The sequence below is a fragment of the Oryza sativa genome, chromosome 10 (assembly GCF_034140825.1).
Source record: "Oryza sativa Japonica Group chromosome 10, ASM3414082v1".
In the NCBI taxonomy this organism is placed as follows: Eukaryota; Viridiplantae; Streptophyta; class Magnoliopsida; order Poales; family Poaceae; genus Oryza; species Oryza sativa.
The window spans coordinates 11,927,838-11,945,802 of NC_089044.1; the positions used below are offsets into that span (position 1 = coordinate 11,927,838).

The following is a 17,965-nucleotide window of genomic DNA, read 5'->3' on the forward strand; positions in this document are numbered from 1 at the left end:
TCACCGTTGGGCAGAAATAGACATAACACATATAACCATAACTATAACATTGCAATTATCAACGTTGGTCAGAAAATTACAACATCATAGCACATAATTAATGTTCCTAAAATTAAATTCTCCCGTTGGTTTGAAATTTAATTTTAGAAACACTAATTTTCATCAATTTTATCTATTTGCAACGGAAAAACTATATAAAATTCATATGAACAGTAGCAAAACTCTGTAATTTACTCTCTGTAAAAATTCTCCCGTTGGTTCAAATTTAAACAGAGGTAAAACATGCAAAAATCTATTCAAATTCTATTGAAATTTGCATGAAAATTAACAAAATTTAAAGGAAAAATTGCTACTGTTCTCTTTTCTTTATTTTCGGCCCCCGAGGGACCTCAAATGGACTTTTCCCGGTCGGCCCCGCGCGGGCGCTCCCCCTTTTTACCCCCTAGGCCGCAACGTGGGCCTGGGCTGGGAAACCGCCGCGCGCGCGCCCCTCTTGGGCCGCTTTCGGCCCAGCCGCCGTCGGCCGTCCGATCGGCTAGGGTTTAGATCCGACGGCCGGGCGCCGAGATCGGGGGGACAAAACCCCGACCCCAGCCTCCGGCCGACCGAACCCTAGCCTCTCTTCTTTTCTCTCTTGCGCGACCGCACGGAGCGGCGTCGCCGTCGCCGGCGACCTTCGCGCCCGCCGCGCCATGGCCGGTGCCTTTTCTCTTCTCTTCTCCTCCCACCGTCTCTCGCCCTCCACCCGCGTGAAGTGTGAGAGAGAGAACGACGACGACGGAGATGGCGGCGCCACCACGGGCCCCCTCGCCGGCGCGCGCGTGCACCCGCGGGTGCGTGCACGGCTGTCGAGTGGCTCCTCGGCGGTGCCTCTTTGCCCCTCCCCCCTCCGTTGCCGGCGTCGACGACGGCCGGCGACGAGGTAAGAATTAGGGTTAGGGTTTTCTTTTCGATCCGTTGGATCGTTTGCATTTCATTCTTTCTTTTCCTCTGTGGGTTTCTTTCCCCGAACCGATCTAAGCGCTAGGGTGCTCTGATACCATTGTTAGACTTTGCACTAGGATCACCTAGGTTAGGTCTAGGTCGGGTGATTCTATTTGGGTTGATGTTTGAACAATAGATGAAAGGGAGAGGGGTTTAGATACCGACCGGTTGAGGTGTTGGAGGATGAAGAAGTGCCGGCCATCGTCGTCGTTGGCGCTCGGTTGTCGTGGATGCGGCGCCGGTAAGGTCGACGGCGATGACGGCTGCGGCAGTGACGGTCGTAGATGTCCCGACGATGAGGCGTGGCGCGGCGGTGGCGTTTCCCGTCACTGGCTGCGCCCCCTCTCGATCAGATTAGGGTTTGTGGGGTAGAGTTGGCGGCGGCAGCGAACCTCGTACCTTGTGCCGTGCCGGCCTCCACCCCTCCTTTATATGGCGCAGTGTGACGAGGGCCCACCAGCCATTGGGCTGGGTGCCCCCGATCAGGGCGCGGTCAAGGTCCGTTGTGCCGTTGGGCCCGACAGGTTGGAGATCAATCTAACAGACTGATCACGATGGGTGTTGGATCCATCACGCACTTGCACTGCACCTCCAAGAGGCAAAGAGCCCGATTGATGGGAGTTGATTTGGGGATTCTGCGAAGAAACCAGCTGTGAAATGGAACTTTGATCAGTGAGCACACAACATTCATATAGCCAAGAATAATCTGCACCTGTACTGGTGTACTCGGCAAAGGAAACAACCTAGTTAGCCCAACTGTTATAATTATTATTGGTAGAGTCCCAATCATACATTTATTTATTTATTATGAAAGATAATGAAAGAGTATTCCAAGTATAAAACATAACCTTCACATCATTGACGAAAAGAAGAAACAATACAATACTACATTGCAGAAGAAACAGCTAAACAGCACACCAAGACAGCAGAATGGCAGAATAACTATTGCGACATTGATATTTCATAGTTTTTTTTTTTTGACATAAGAAGGTAGAGCCGGCTCTACCTTATAGCCATTTCATTAACAAAATGGAGAGGAATAGAGATACAGAGTGGGGATACAGGAGAAGTAGGAGTTGAAAGTAGAATATACAAGAAACCTAAAAACAAAAAACATTCTAGTTTGTATTTACATTAACTCTGTGTGATTGAGTTACACCAGAGTGAAAGTTTCTCTTTAATGGCTGCGTTGGCCCGGTGTTTTCAAAGTTCAAGACAGTCGATAATTTGCTGGATTGTATCCGATAGTCTGGCTTGTTGCCTGTCGAAAATCCTGACGTTTCTTATCTTCCAAAGTGAGTATGCACATGCTGCAAACCAGATTTTTTTTTTTGAACTACGGCAGAGCTTGCCATTTCATTGAATAAAGAAGGGAGCAATATTTACAAGATGAAAAGGTAATATTTACAAAAGGCGACCAGGCACTAAGGCAACATCTCCGCTAGGTATTTGGCTCCCGCCGTAGCCCCAGTTTTTGACTCTTCCTTTATCTTCGTGATGAGGGCTGCCGTGCTTAGCTCCTTGTTTCGGAAGATTCGTCGGTTTTGCTCGTTCCAGATTTCCCAGGACATTATGAGGATTAGGGATATAGTCCCAAGTTTTGGTACGCCGTGGCATGCGGCAAGATATTCCCACCATTCATGAACCGTGGTTGCTTGTGTCCAATCTGTCGGCGCCATGGGTGCATAGGCTATCCAGCTGGCAATGGCATCCCAGATTTTCTTAGTGTATCTGCATTCCACCAACAGGTATATAGCGGTCTCGTCAGTGTGCCAACATAGCGGGCAAACGCTGTTGTTCTGCCAGCCTCGGGTTACTAGTCGGTCCGATGTGCAATTCTTCCGCCTGGATATCGAGTACACGAGTGGTGCCACGTCCTTCAGCCAACGACCATCAAGCCATACATTGTCCCAGAATCTTATTGTGCCCCCATTACCGATCATAATTTTCGAAACAGCCGTGAAGAGGAGTTTGTCGTTTTGGTCACACGGCATCTCCATCCCTGCCAACGCTTTTTCTGGCAATTTCCACTCTAACGGAGTCTTAGAGCCCTCGAGAACTTGTCGAGGTTTAGGATCCCCAACCCCCCCCCCGTTCACCGTTGGTGAAGAGGTCTTCTCCCAGTTGACTTTGCATTTCCCTTCGGTAGTGTCACCCGATTCGGCCCACAGGAAACGACTCCACTGCTTATCCAGGACTTCTAGTGATTCGTTGTTCACCTTGAGAGCGGTTAGCAGGTATACCGGCTGTGAGGTGAGCACTGATTTGACCAAGGTCGTTCTCCCTGCCAGACCCATGTTTTTCCCCCTCCAGCCCGCCATGCGCCCTGCTGACTTACCGAAGAGAGGCTACAGGTAGGGATGAAAACAGTCGGAAATGGTCGGAAACGGTATCATTATTTTATTATTTTTTCAAAAACGAACGGAAACGGTTAGAAAATTTTCATATTGATGAATTCATCTATTTAGTGTTAACTTCAATGCCACGCTGACAGAAATTAAAAAAACTAATTTTTGAAAAAGGTAACCATCAGTAAAAATATTATTATTATATTAGTTTTACGGAAACAGTATCGGTACAGTCATGAAATTTTCATACCGTTTTCACCCCTAGCTGTAGGTGGGTGTTGTGCAGTCGTCCTACCATCAACGGAAGACCTAGGTATTTTAGTGGGAATGTTGCTCTTGTGACTTGTGAGTCCCCAGGAAAACATCGAGGTCATCGCATCTGATCGGTGCCACCAAGCTGCAAACCAGATTGGCTGAATACCTTGTATGTTGGTGTAACTGTCCCAGATTGTTTCTAGGAACACTTGTGTTGATTCAGAGGAGTTAGCTAGGTCTTGGAGGCCTAATTTTTCCCATAACCTTGTGGCTGCCTTGCATCGTAGTATAATATGGTCAGCGTTTTCGATTGATGGGCAAATGTAGCAGTGAGTGTCATCGTCCCAATTTTTCCTGACCATGTTGCCTTTGGTCTCTGAAGCTAACCATAGGAAGATTCTGCATTTGTTGGGGATAGCCTTGATCCAGATATAGTCGGCTGGCTTCCAAAGTGATCCGTGTTGTGTTAGGAGCTGGTAAGCAGACCAGAGAGAACTCATATACCTGAAAAATAATGAGTGCTTCTTGAAAGGCAACGTATTTTCCTGATCCGTCGCATTTGTATTATCCTGATCCTTTGCTTTCTTCCTCTTGCCTGCCTTCTTCTTTACCTTCCTGGACACGACCTTAATCTTCTTGGTCGTGTCGAAGACTTGTACACCAGTTCATGCTTCAGGAGGACTCGTCGAATAAGTTGGCCATTGCACGCCACTTGTGCCTTTGTGGTAAGAACCGACGGTGACGCATGTACAACGTCTTCCTTGAGGAGGTGAGGTACATGTACGACGTGTTGTTGATACATATAAGACAACTGAACTTCCTCTTAAACTAACCTGAGAGCGAAAAGTTCACCGGCAGGTCATTGATGGTAACGAATATGATGGCACGCAGAGTAAAATGTTCCCTACAGTACTTGTTCCACACTCGTAACCCTTCTTTCCACATTTCTTGCATGTCCTCCATCAATGGTTCAAGAAACACATCTATGTCAATCCCTGACTGTTTTGGCCCTTGTATAAGGATAGACAACAAAATGTACTTTCGCTTTTGGCAAATCCATGTAGGCAAGTTATACATGGTGAGTAGCACTAGCCAAGTGCTGTGTTTGCTGCTTAGATCACCGAACGGATTCATTCTGTCCGTGCTCAAGGCAAACCTTATATTTCTCAGATCCTTTGCAAATTCCGAGTGTAGTGCATCAATGTTTTTCCACTGTCGAGCATCGGCGGGGTGTTGAATCATACCATCAGTTTTCCGACCCTCCTGATGCCATCTCATCAACTCGGCATCGTTACGGTTTGAAAACAGCTGCTTCAGACGATCTTTCACTGGCAGGTATACCACATCACCATAGCCGGAATTTTTTTCTTTGCATCCACCGATAAATCTTGGTCGACCACCTCTCCGTCCGAGGCTCCGTTGCCCGTCTTGTACCGACTTGTCCCACATGTTGGGCAAGAGTCTAAATCCGTGAATTCCTTGTGGTACAGTATGCAATGATTTTCACATGCATGAATCTTTTGAACACCTAGAGAGAATGGACATATCAATTTCTTCGCTTGATATGTGTTCCTCGACAGCAGGTGATGCGGACATCACTACCTCGGATACACACAACAATCCTCCAACGGTCATTCAAGGACCAATAACAAGAGCTCGTGCACGACAATTGAATTTAGAGGTGAGCTCGATCCTATGTTCTTCTTTGTATGAATTCGAGAATAGATTGCTACCTAATGATTATATTGTGATTAGGAACAATGAAGGGGGCAAGGAGACACTTGGAGAAGGACTTAGAGCCATGGAGGATCATCGAGGATGTCCAAGTCAAGGTGGAGGCCCAAACCAAGTCGACCTTCGGGTGCAATTCGGAGTCCAGGACCAGTCTGCACTAAAACGGGCGCCCAGGTCGCATACGTGCTAGGATTGGGGCGTTCTTTATATGGATGGAAACCTAAGAAGATAACTTTTCCAATGGTTTTGGTCCCACGTCCAAATTCTTTCCGAGTCAATGGGAATCGACCAAACAAGTTGACATTCAGAATCTGTCCCGTTGTTGCGTCACCGTATTTGGGCCTTTGGGCCGTGTATCGTGTGGAACCCATTAGGGTTGCGTCGAGAGGGGGTTGCACGACCCTAAACTCTATATATTAGTACCGCCGCCATCTTTAGGTTTTTGGGTTTTGCTTAGATTATTCCGTCGAGAATAGTTTCGCCGCTAGATCGATTTGTAAGACCCCAACTCGTGAGCTTAATCATTCATCTGCAATTTTGGTTATTTTCTATCTCGTTCTTGTTTGTGTTCTTCGATTGGCAAATAGGGATTAGCCTTCTCGGCGAGGTCATCCGCGTTTCTACACGGGTGATAACCAGAGGAGACATGGTGCTGCGATTGCGGGGCTCAAGAGCGTGCGTGTTCAAGAAGCCGGATCGATTTGTGTCGTGACTCCGCCCAAATCATTGTTTATCAGAACCTTTCAGAAGATCGGGAACCCTAGTGCACATCAGCAGGTTCGGTTTAGGAAGCATAACTCTCAGAAGATCCATCAAATCATTGAAGCTAGTGTCCGACCATCCATGTCTGGCCTTCAATTTGAGAAGTTCAAGCACAAAGCACAACACCGTATAATCCTTGTCACATCCTTTCGATTCGTCGTAAAGAAGTTCCTTCGCTGCTTTTTCCAACTCTTCCCAATTGTTGAACCCTCGTCTTGTACTAGTTAGAACCTCTGGTTCAACGTGCTGCAACATATCCTCTAGATCAAAATCAATACCTGCATCATCTATACCAAAGCCACCACATTCCGGGATCGTTCCCTGTGACATGTCTTCGATTATAAAATTTTCTGCCGCATCAAAGCAAAAATCATCAGCCTCTTCGTTACGATCGGTGACTTCTCCATGCAAAGTCCATATCTTGTAATCATCCATAAACCCACGCTCTACAATGTGCCCCAAAATATCATTCGGGTTTTGCATCATCTTTTTCGTTCTTGCAATCAAAGAATGGACAAAAAATGTCCCTTCTATTCTCCCTCAAAGCATGTGCCTTTGCCTGATCAACAAATTTATTTGGATGCTTCCTTCAAGAACGCCGGATGAGTTCTTTTTTGTCGTACATCTATGCCCGATCCATCTACCAAAAAACATCTTTCATGAGTCGAATTATACTATATTTAACATATGAAAAAAGGATACAACTTAAACAGACATTATATTAATATTCATGGTCTAGTGGTTCCAATAACATTAAATTAATAAATTAAAAATTACTTAGAATTACTAGATTTGCAAACCTAATATATTTTTCGAAGTCCACTGAAAAAATTTGAAATAAATGGAGGGAACTAAACAAAAATTAAATTTAAGTTCTACGGAAAATTTAAACATGCATACGATATTTTTAATCATTAATAAAAAGAATGTCCATTTCCAGAAATGAAAATTTTCTTAGCTTTTATCCGATGACAAATTAAACTAATGGAGACAAACCTAAAAAAGAATCGGACTACTAAATACTTTAAAAATCATGTGATACAAACAATATATATATTTACCTATTATAAAAGTTTAAGATGTTTTTGCTGGTAAATTTCGTATGTCACCTTGTCCGACTGCGTCCCGTACGATTTTTTTTTGTCCATGGTCACGTTGTCCGTTTCGCTGCCCTCCGCATCCGATTGCAATTCCCGCATTCCACGCTGCGCACCGCGTCCGGGCCATGCGCTAGCCTTGACGCATGCACGTGCGCACAACCCTGACGCATGCACGTATGCCCTCCAGTTCCCGTGAAAGCAAGACTGTTTCTGAGTTTTATGTTCACACACAACTTTAATTTTTATAGCACCTACCTAAGATTCTTCTGTTCCTATATAATTTCAATTTTTAAGACATGTACCCTAAAGTTATTTTCTTATGTTTGTTCATGATTTTTAGAGAACATAAACACTATAAAAAAATTTGAATAAGATGAAAATCTCTATCCTTATATTTATCTTTACCTTTATACATATATATCTATACTATACCTATCTATGGTATTATAAAAATTAAAGATGTTTTTATCGGTATTTTGGTACGTCATCCGTGTATGAGTTAGTTTTTAAGTTCGTTTGCTTTTAGAAATACATATTTTTATTTGAGTCGGGTTAACGTTTTAAGTTCGTTTGCTTTTAGAAATATGGAAGGAATCGTAAGCCTCCATCGTTTGGCTTTTTCCCTAATAAGCCAAAACGGCTTATCAGGGAATAAAAATGAATTTATAGGTAAAACTTTTATATATGTGTTTTTAGTTACTTAAAAGCCAATGCTGAAAAAGAAACTACGTTGAAAATATCTCAAAATCAATCTCAAAATTAAGTTTGAAAATTTAAATTTTGGCTTATTCTTTGGTTGTTTAGGCTATCCGATGGGAGCCGTATAAGAAATCTATGTAAAAAAACTCGCATGCTAACTTGATATGATTTTCTAGAGAAATATATATCTAAGCGAATTCTCACAGTGAATTCACTACTAGAATAGTGAATGTCAACGACCAAAAACTAACGACGGCTGCATAATCTTGGTCGTTGATACTGCTTTGGGCCGATTTCTGGTATCCGACGACGCTAGTTTTTTGTGGTCGCTAATGTGTAGTGGGCTGCGGTCGTTGTTGTTATTTACTCAGGTTGGATGGGCAATTGCAAATGGTCGTTATTACTCAGCGACCTGTGTCCTCAGCTCTCCGGCCACTGCAGCCGCCGCCGCACTCGGCTTCGGCCACCGCCGCCGCCGCTGCCCTCGGCTTCGGCCACCGCCTTCGATTCGCTCCACAGCTGCAAGCCTGCAGCTGCTGCCCATGCTCCCTATAACTTTGCTCTTTGCTGCTCTTTGCCATACAAAGGAGGTAGCGGCACAGCGGGAGGAAGAATCCCCATCATTGGCATAGGAACAGTCTATCAGATCCCCTCCAATCCGCTGCTCCCTTCCAAATCCGAAATCCCCTCTTTTCCCCAAACATATTTCGCCCCAAATCAATATGAATCAACAGTTTTTGATTCCAAATCCGAGATCCCCTCTGCTACCCCCACATATTTCGCCCCAAATCAGTATAAATCATGAGGTTGAGAGATGAGAGAAGTGTTGATTCACCGCCATGTCTCGTAGCCGCAGTTTATCACCGGAGGTGACAACTAGGGGCTGCATCGAATGGCCTACATGGTCTCCTCAGGGCTCCCAAATGTCAATCCTCCCCACCAATGAACATCTTGATGCCAAGCTCCTCCATGAGTACATCTCTCCACCTGATCTGCCCAGCCACTCTGTTATTTGTTCCAGTTCACTTGGGACTCATCAATCGACGAAAATAGTCACAACAGGTATTCTTCAATCTCCTAATGTAAACATTTGCATATGATTTGTGAAACATATTGAATTATGTGCTAGGTTAAATGTTAAATCTTGCCAGGTTAAAGTGTTGGTTGTATTGTCCACTTCGAAACTAATAAAAGCTGCAAAGTTTGCTAGGTGGATACTGATTATTTCTATGCTGCCCTCAACCTGAAATGTTTGATATGGTCCTGACAATTTATTGTTGTGGTAGCTATGGCACTTTCATTAGCATTAGGCTGTGTTTAGTTGGATCCAAAGTTTGGATTTTGGTTGAAATTGGAGATGATGTGACTGAAAAGTTGTGTGTGTATGACATGTTGATGTGATGGAAAAGGACTGAAGTTTGGATCCAAATTTTGGATCTAAACACAGCCTTAGTAATAGAGGAATGTAGGCAATTTGTTTGTTTGTAGGCAAGAACAGCAAGTGTTCTAGCTTTATTCATAGAATGAATTCATAATTATATTTTATAAACAGAAACATTAGGTGTGACTTCTGTGCAATTAACAATTATAGTTACATGTGCATTAGTTCTTCCTAATTTGACATATATTCTTCTCCTAGACTGTTTTTCATGATGGTACTACTAGTTTGTTGATTTTAATTGTAATTTGAAATAATTATAGTATCAGCAGTGCTTTACTTAAATGGTGTACATCTCTTGTTTTCACCTCTGCTATAATGCTAGCAATACAAGTTATTTCTATTTACTTAAAATTGAGTTCTGCATCCAGCTAACTCTATACATACTTCAATTGAAGGGTCTGAAGACCATAGCTTCTCCTTGGATTCAGTTGGGTCCAAAGACCATAGCTACTCCTTTGTTTCAGTTGTTGAGGACACTATGGGTGATGCTGTCGAGGACAAGATGTACCAAGTTGTAAATGAAGATGAACCAAAGGAATTACTTAGAGACTCCAAGGTTAATTTGATGGCAAACGTTGTTGAAGACACCATGAAAGAGAAGGAGATTAATGAAGATGACCATATGGGTTGGTACTCCTTAGCTTCAGTTGTTGAGGACACCATGGATCAGCAAGTGGGAGCAGACATCATGGACCAGCAGGTTGTAGAAGACTCCTTGGTAACAGACACCATGGAAGAGAGTGATGAAGATGAATACTTGAAGGCAGAATATGAAAAGGGTGCATTAATCTTCGCTAGAGATGAGGCAAATGCGTTGGAAAGAAAAGAAGCTGAAGCTCGTTATGAAAAATCACTTGAAGAGATTAGAGATGAATTTTTGAAAATTTATGTCCCTTTGTATTTTACTCTAAGAAAAAAGTAAATTCAGTTAGATAGATAATATATAAATTCGATCAGCATCCAGTTCATGGCCAGTTATTTGTTAGCAAAGAATAACTCATGCATCTGTGACTCTGCTATCACTTTAGTATCTTCAATGAAGACTATATATTGTCTTATTGTGGGGTCTGACTTGATTGATCTATGTTCACTGTGTGCATTCTTGTTTCAGTTTATAGTATCATTCTCTGCAGCAGTAAGATAGTACTTTGCTGGACAATATATAGTCTGAAAGTTTCACTTCAACTGGAACTTTAAGTTATGCTAGACACCACAGGGACTGGGACTCTACCAATGATTTGTTTGTTCTATCCCTTTTAAACTTTGTATCCATTGTACAGTGCAATATGATTTGTTCAACAAAGTTGTAAAGTATTCAAGTACAGGTCTAGATGAAGGGTGCTCGATTTGTTCAAGGAAGTTGTACATGATTTAAGTGCAGCCTGTACACTGCTATGTGTATTTCAAGGGTATGCTAATGCTGTAAGCCTGTAAATCTGTAAGCATAACATCGAAATATTTTTGTACATGAGCTATGCTTTACAGCTCAGAAAATGCATCTTACCTTTTTTTTCTGCTCTAAACATGATGTGTTCGATTTTCTGGTCGTCCTTTTATTTCAGTTAGTATATGTATAAAGTAGCAATACAATAAAATAAACATCAAACTAGCTTTTCCCAGTTGGATATTGTGTTGTACCTTAAGTTAGAAAGGTGCTGGTGCTGGGTTTGAGTCCCCTGAACAAAAGTTTTTCTAATGATTTTACTTTCTTTTCCATACGTTTTTTTTTTAAAAAAATACATCTACTATATGTTCCAAAATCATTCTATGTGAACAAGATATTTTTTATTAATTACAATGTTAACACCAAATTTAGTATAGTTTATGGATTTGTCGCTATCCTGCGTATCTTTGTTCTTGGGTTAAGAGGTTTAGACAACCAATCCAACACTGTCGTCTAGTTATAAAAATGTACTCTTTAGTATAAGGTCATAACCGATCCAACACCATCGGGTGTATATTCGGCATAGTTCATCAAGGCATTAGGTGTTAGAGGATCGACCGTTCAAACTAGTTATCATAGTAGAAGAAAACAACCATTATATTTCTTTCAAAAAAGACAATAAAATATATGCCGTGAAATATATTGTACTAAAATAGTGTATATTGTAAATGAATTTTAAGGTAAAAAAGAACAGAGAAAATGTATTGTCCGATTATGACAAAAATGAGTATAGTTACAAAGTTTACTCCTTCGTACAAGGTCATAACCGATCTAACGCCATCGGGTATATCGGCATAGTTCAAGAAGCCATTAGGTGTTAGAGGATTGACTGTTCCAACAAGATTATTACAATAGAAGAAGACAACCATTATATATAGTGCATAAAACTTTGAATAAACACAATAAAATATATTGTACTAAAATAATATATATTGTAAATGAATTTTGAGTTAAAAAGAACAGAGAAAATGTGTTGTGAGATTATGAAAAAAATGAGTCTAAAAAAATTATTAGTACAATTTCACATCAGGGACATTAAAGAAAATAAGTTGTGGCTTTTTAAAAAAATTTCAGATGAATGGAAAAAATTATGGCGGGTGATTACATACCTTTTTTATTTTTTTTGGCGCTCAAAGGAGGAGTTTTAGGCATATGTCCATGTACATATCTCCTCCTCCATTCATAATAGACCCAATATCTTCTCCCCTCTCACATCCCCTCCCTCACTAGATTGAGAGAACCACGGATGGAGCGCTAATCATTGGTGCCGATCGGCTGATCCTCTACTTCTCCAGCGCGGCACCGTGCCGCGTGGCCTCATCGCGCTACTGATCCGGTGGTTCCCGTCCGAGTGCTTCTTCAATCAAACCCTAGAAAGTTCTACTACAGGTCACTACTTCTCCCTTTGCATTGAAATCATGTCGTTTCTGATCTGGTGCCTGTCCTCTATCCTTAATCAATCCATGATGTTTGGATTCTATCCTTAATCAATCTGTTGCATGTCCGCATTTGTTAGACATTTCTGAATTGTTGTTTTTTGAATCAAACATATTTTATAGCGCTGGGCTGTCACTTTTTTTGTGTATGAATTATTTCATCTATAGTCAACTAAAAACAGAATGCAGTGCAATTAATCATATTGCCAAATAATAATTTATATGATATCTATCTAGTCTTGACATTTTACCTAACAGTGTATTGTAACTCTTCTTTGACATTAATTATATATACAGGGTTATATAAAACTTAATATCAACTAGCAATTAGAGGGGATGGCTCCAAGCAAGGCATGGATGGGCCTTGTGGATGATCGGCTAAATCACGAGTACTTAGAGGGTGTAGAGAAGTTCATAGATTATGCATTCAGTAAATTAGATGGTGTCCAGGTTATACGTTGCCCATGCATCAAGTGCTGCAATACATATTCTTTGCCTCATCACATAGTGTCTTCTCACCTGAAAGCGTATGGAATACTGAGGAGCTACACATTTTGGTACCATCATGGTGAAGTCTTAGCAGAACAAGAGAATGACATAGAAGTTGATGAGTATGATTCACAGGAATTTAATGGGGAAGGATATAATGGAATGCAAGACCTGATGGAAGATTTATTTCCTCAGTGCAACACCCCTGGTGGAGACGAAGCGACACATGAATCTACTGATCAGGGACCTGAAGAGGAGCCAAACACTGATGCGGCCAAGTTCTATGCTTTGCTTGACAAATACAACCAACCACTGTATGAAGGGTCCAGAATCTCTAAATTATCTGCCTTAGTTAATTTGCTTCATGTTAAGAATTTGGGGAAATGGAGTAATAAGTCCTTCACCGCATTGTTGGAATTGCTGCGCAAGGACTTTCTACCTCATGACTCTACACTGCCAAATTCTTATTATGAAGCAAAAAAAACTATTCGTGAACTAGGACTAAGTTACATAAAAATTGATGCTTGCAAGAATGATTGCATGCTGTACTGGAAAGAAGATATAGATGCTGAATCCTGCAAGGTATGTGGATCATCTAGGTGGAAAGAAAAACACACACGGGAAATTAAGCACTCTTCAGCTGGGAAGAAGATTCCACATAAAACTATGCGGTACTTTCCTATAAAACCTAGATTGCAGAGGTTATTTATGTGTAGGAAAACGGCCGCATATGCTAAGTGGCACAAAGAGTGTAGGGTTGATGGTGGAGTTATGCGACATCCTGCTGATTCAAAAGCATGGAAGGAGTTTGATAAAATCCATTCATCATTTGCATCTGAACCTCGGAATGTGAGGCTTTGTCTTGCTAGCGATGGGTTTCAGCCGTTTGCTAACATGCGAACCTCCTATTCCATCTGGCCTGTATTCCTTGTTCCTCTTAATTTGCCTCCTTGGATGTGCATTAAGCAACAAAATGTAATGTTGTCAATGCTACTACCAGGACCTGATGGTCCTGGGGATGCAATCGATGTTTATCTGCAACCATTGATAGAGGAACTGATAGAACTTTGGGAAGATGGAGTTGACACATATGATTCATCAACCAAGACAAATTTCAAGCTACGTGCAGCTCTTCTTTGGACAGTGCATGACTTCCCTGCTTATGGAAATATATCAGGCCATAGCACAAAGGGAAAGTTGGCATGTCCAGTTTGTCATAAAGAAACAAATTCAATGTGGCTTAAGAAAGGTCAGAAGTTTTGCTACATGGGTCATCGGTGCTTTCTTCGCAGAAGCCACAGATGGAGAAATGACAGAACTTCTTTTGATGGTACAAAAGAGAGCCGAGGACCACCAATGGAGTTATCCGGAGATGATGTGCTCAAGCAAGTGCAGGATTTACAGGGAATTATATTGTCAAAGGATATGAGTAAGAAGACAAAAGTATCACGCAGTGATAGGGGAGATAACTGGAAGAAAAGGAGCATTTTTTTTGAGTTACCATATTTTAAAACTCTATTGCTACGTCATAATCTTGATGTGATGCATATAGAAAAAAATATATGTGATAGCATTATTGGAACACTAATGAATGTCAAAGGGAAGACCAAGGACAATATTAATACCCGTAGTGACTTAAAACTCATGAACCTGAGGCCAGACTTGCATCCAGTAGATGATGGAGGAAAGGTGGTTTTGCCACCTGCGCCTTACACGTTATCTCCAGATCAAAAAAAAGCACTGCTTAGTTTTTTTAAAGAATTGAAAGTTCCTGATGGATTTTCTTCAAATATAAGTCGTTGCGTTAATATGAAAGAGCGGAAAATGTCAGGATTGAAGAGCCACGACTGTCATGTTATTTTAAATCATATACTCCCTCTTGCTCTGCGTGGACTGCTCCCTGAAAATATTTATGAACCACTTGTGGAGCTATCCCAGTTCTTTAAGAAATTAAATTCGAAGGCATTGTCAGTTGAACAGCTTGAAGAAATGGATGCTCAAATACCAGTAATTCTTTGTAAGCTTGAAAAGGAATTTCCACCATCCTTCTTTGATGTCATGATGCATTTGCCTGTTCATTTGGCTAGAGAAGCTCTAATTGGTGGACCAACCATGTATCGATGGATGTATTTATTTGAGAGACAAATTCACTACCTAAAATCACTAGTTCGGAATATGGCTCGCCCAGAGGGTTCAATTGCTGAGGGATACATTGCAGATGAGTTTATGACATTAAGCTCTAGGTACTTGGATGATGTCGAGACAAAACACAATCGTCCAGGAAGAATACATGACACATCTATTGGTAACAAATTTAATTTATCAATCTTCTCCTGTGCTGGAAGGCCCATTGGTTCTCGTAAAACTCGAGATCTTGATATGCTTGAATCAGAACAAGCTCATATTTATATTCTGCGGAATTGCGATGAAGTCCAAGCATATATCAGGTATCCCTTGATAAAAATGGCATTTATTTATGTCATGTTTCTTACGATTCATTTCACAAGCTTATGTAATTTCTAATTTAAAATGTTGCAGTGAGTACTGCAACAGTACAGAGGGTTCTTCAATGGTACAATTTACCTCAACATGGAACAAAAAATTCATCAACTGGTTTAAAGAGAAGGTAATATTTATATAATTACATATATGGAATAAACTGTTTCAAATATGTATATTTGTTGATGTTATTTTTTTTAATCTTTTTGCCCTGTAGATATATCAGCAGCACCAGCATGATAAGAGTGAGGTCATGGAAGACCTTTTGTCATTGTCGCGTGGTCCGCTGAAGAATATAACATGCTTTACTGGATATGACATGAATGGGTTCAGATATCGCACAGAAAGACGGGACAGCCGCAGGTGTACACAAAACAGTGGTGTGATGGTTCTTGGTGATGATGTGGAATATTATGGAGTTTTGACAGAAATACTTGAGATTCAGTACTTAGGTGGAAGGAGGGTGCCGTTATTTCGCTGCAACTGGGTTGATGTATTTAATAAAGACCGTGGAATACGGATAGATAAATATGGGCTTACTAGTGTTAACCTACAGCGGTTGCTTCAAACAGACGAGCCATTTGTTTTAGCTAGTCAAGCTGCTCAAGTATTTTTTGTGAAAGACAATCAGATCAAAGGTTGGCACTTGATTGAGAAAATGCAACCACGTGACACTTACCAAGTACCAGCAGGAGAATCAGATGATGAAAGCACTGAAGTTGAGCAAGATGATGGCAATGAAGAAGACATACTAGATGATTCTCCCTCAGCATCACTAAAAAGAAAGAGAAAACCATGATGATGCTTGTCCTTACATTCCTTGTTTGCATAAAGATGGAACATTCGCAGTCCTTCTGTGTTCTTATCTGACAATTATATTGATCCATAATAATGATAATTTCCTTTTATCATTTCAAATTTTATTGATACAACATAAACATTTTATTTTATCTTTTGATCGCTATCAGATAACAATTGTTAATTATTTTAACACTAGTGTAGCCTTGTATGTTGTTGTGATGATTTCTGGAAGGTATGGAAGAAATAGAGTGTCTGCACTGCAGAACAACAACTCGAAGTTCATTAGTCCTGGACTGCTTCAGCAACAAGTTGCAAGACGGACAGCACCTTCAACAGCTGATGATTTATTTGGGTCACCAGAGAACATGGTGTCAGCTACAGCTATTGTGCAAGAAGGAAAGAGCAAGCATGTCTATGTAAGGCAGAGCAATCTAAAGTACCAGAAACACACTGCTGTGCCACAACCTGGTAATTATCCTTCATGAATGTATATTCAAAATTAAATAATATTTACCAAGTAACAATAGAATTAATATGCTTCTTTTCTGATAATATTGAACAAATAGCTAGCTAGTATGCTTATTAAAACTAATTTCTTGTTTTCTTAGGAGAGGAGGATGATTCAGACGAAGAGTCAATAGACACATGGCTTCGGAGAGCTAGGGAATATAACAATTCCAAAAGTTAGAATATTCCCCTCTCAATATCTACTCTACTTATGCCATATATATTTTTATATCAACAGCATTAACATGTATTGTAGACATGGGCGATGCAAATGATGATACCACCGAAGAGGATGGCGTACATAATAGTAATCAAGCTGCTAAAAGAAGACTTCGTCCGCAAACTAATTCACGTGCTCCAAGTGATGGTACGACAAGAATTTATTTTATTTTCTACATAAAGTACTTAGTATAATTTGTTTTTCAATTGTTTTAGGTTCTCAATCAGTTAAGCGCAGTAGCTGTGGCAAAAACAAATGTGAGGACTGCATCGTCTCAAGGAGTAAACTAGTAACAAAATGAAATATTGTTAAGTTACTTATTTTGTCCTCGTATCAATTTGTTGTGTCATGTAGATATTAGTAATAGCAATAATGGATCCCATGCTTCGGATGATGCACATAACAGTATCCTTGCTGCAAAGAGAAGACGTTCTACTCAACCTAATTTGCAAGATACAGAACAAGGTATATTAAAACATTCAATACAAGTTTTTCCATTCAATAAATAAATTTACTATAATAGTTGTTTTCTTGACATATCTGTTAGATACTGAGCAAGATGTAATTGAACGAGTCCAGGTGCAGAGTTTGAATGGTACCTTACAAAATGGTATGCACGATAATTCAACTATCATTTGTTTAATTCATATCTAGAGTTCATATTTTTATGTTTATCTAATTTGCCAGGTACTAAAATGGTTCAGCACAAGGGCCGTGGCAAGAACAAATGTAAGGAAGTTGCCAAACTCAAGGAGAACCAAAAAATTAAAGTTGAGTTTTACAACAATCGTGCTCTTTCGAATAGTTTTTCACGTCATCTGGGTAGAATTGTTCGTGATCGGAACATTACTCCGGTCAAAGTGAAGAAATGGTCAGACATTAGTAACACAGAGCAGGAACACATATTTGTCTCGATTACGGTACGCATCTGTCTTCCTATGAAATGTTCTCTCTTGTTTTCAATAAAACTATGCTTGCACTGAAATCATTTGTTTTTATAATTTTGCAGGACAAGTTTGAAAATGAAGATCCAGATATTAAAATTGATGTATACAAAGATGAGATAATGGAACATGCCAAGTCTCTTTGGATTAACTGGCGTGGAGATTTGGATCGACATTTTGTGAAACCGGCAAAAACTATGCAGCAGGCTATAAAAAATAAGCCAAAGGATTTTGACCCATCTGATTGGCAATGGCTCGTCCAGGAGCATTTTTATAGCAAAGATTTTATTGTAAGTGATGAT

At 40.7% G+C, this 17,965-nt stretch overlaps 1 protein-coding gene across 1 annotated transcript; it reads left to right on the forward strand.

The window, feature by feature from the left end:
* Nucleotides 1–8,616: 8,616 nt before the first annotated feature.
* Nucleotides 8,617–10,381, forward strand: LOC112936558 (uncharacterized). Its single transcript, XM_026020588.2, has 2 exons — nt 8,617–8,944; nt 9,719–10,381. Exons 1-2 carry the CDS (start codon nt 8,722–8,724, stop codon nt 10,243–10,245), a joined length of 750 nt encoding a protein of 249 aa, XP_025876373.1. The 5' UTR covers nt 8,617–8,721; the 3' UTR covers nt 10,246–10,381.
* Nucleotides 10,382–17,965: the final 7,584 nt, after the last annotated feature.

What these genes read in the sequence shown, in the direction of transcription:
- LOC112936558 (XM_026020588.2), top strand. Translation starts at nt 8,722, where the DNA reads ATGTCTCGTAGCCGCAGTTTATCACCGGAGGTGACAACTAGGGGCTGC. An exon ending in GACGAAAATAGTCACAACAG is followed by an intron (nt 8,945 to 9,718) that starts GTATTCTTCAAT and finishes CTTCAATTGAAG; the next exon opens with GGTCTGAAGACCATAGCTTC.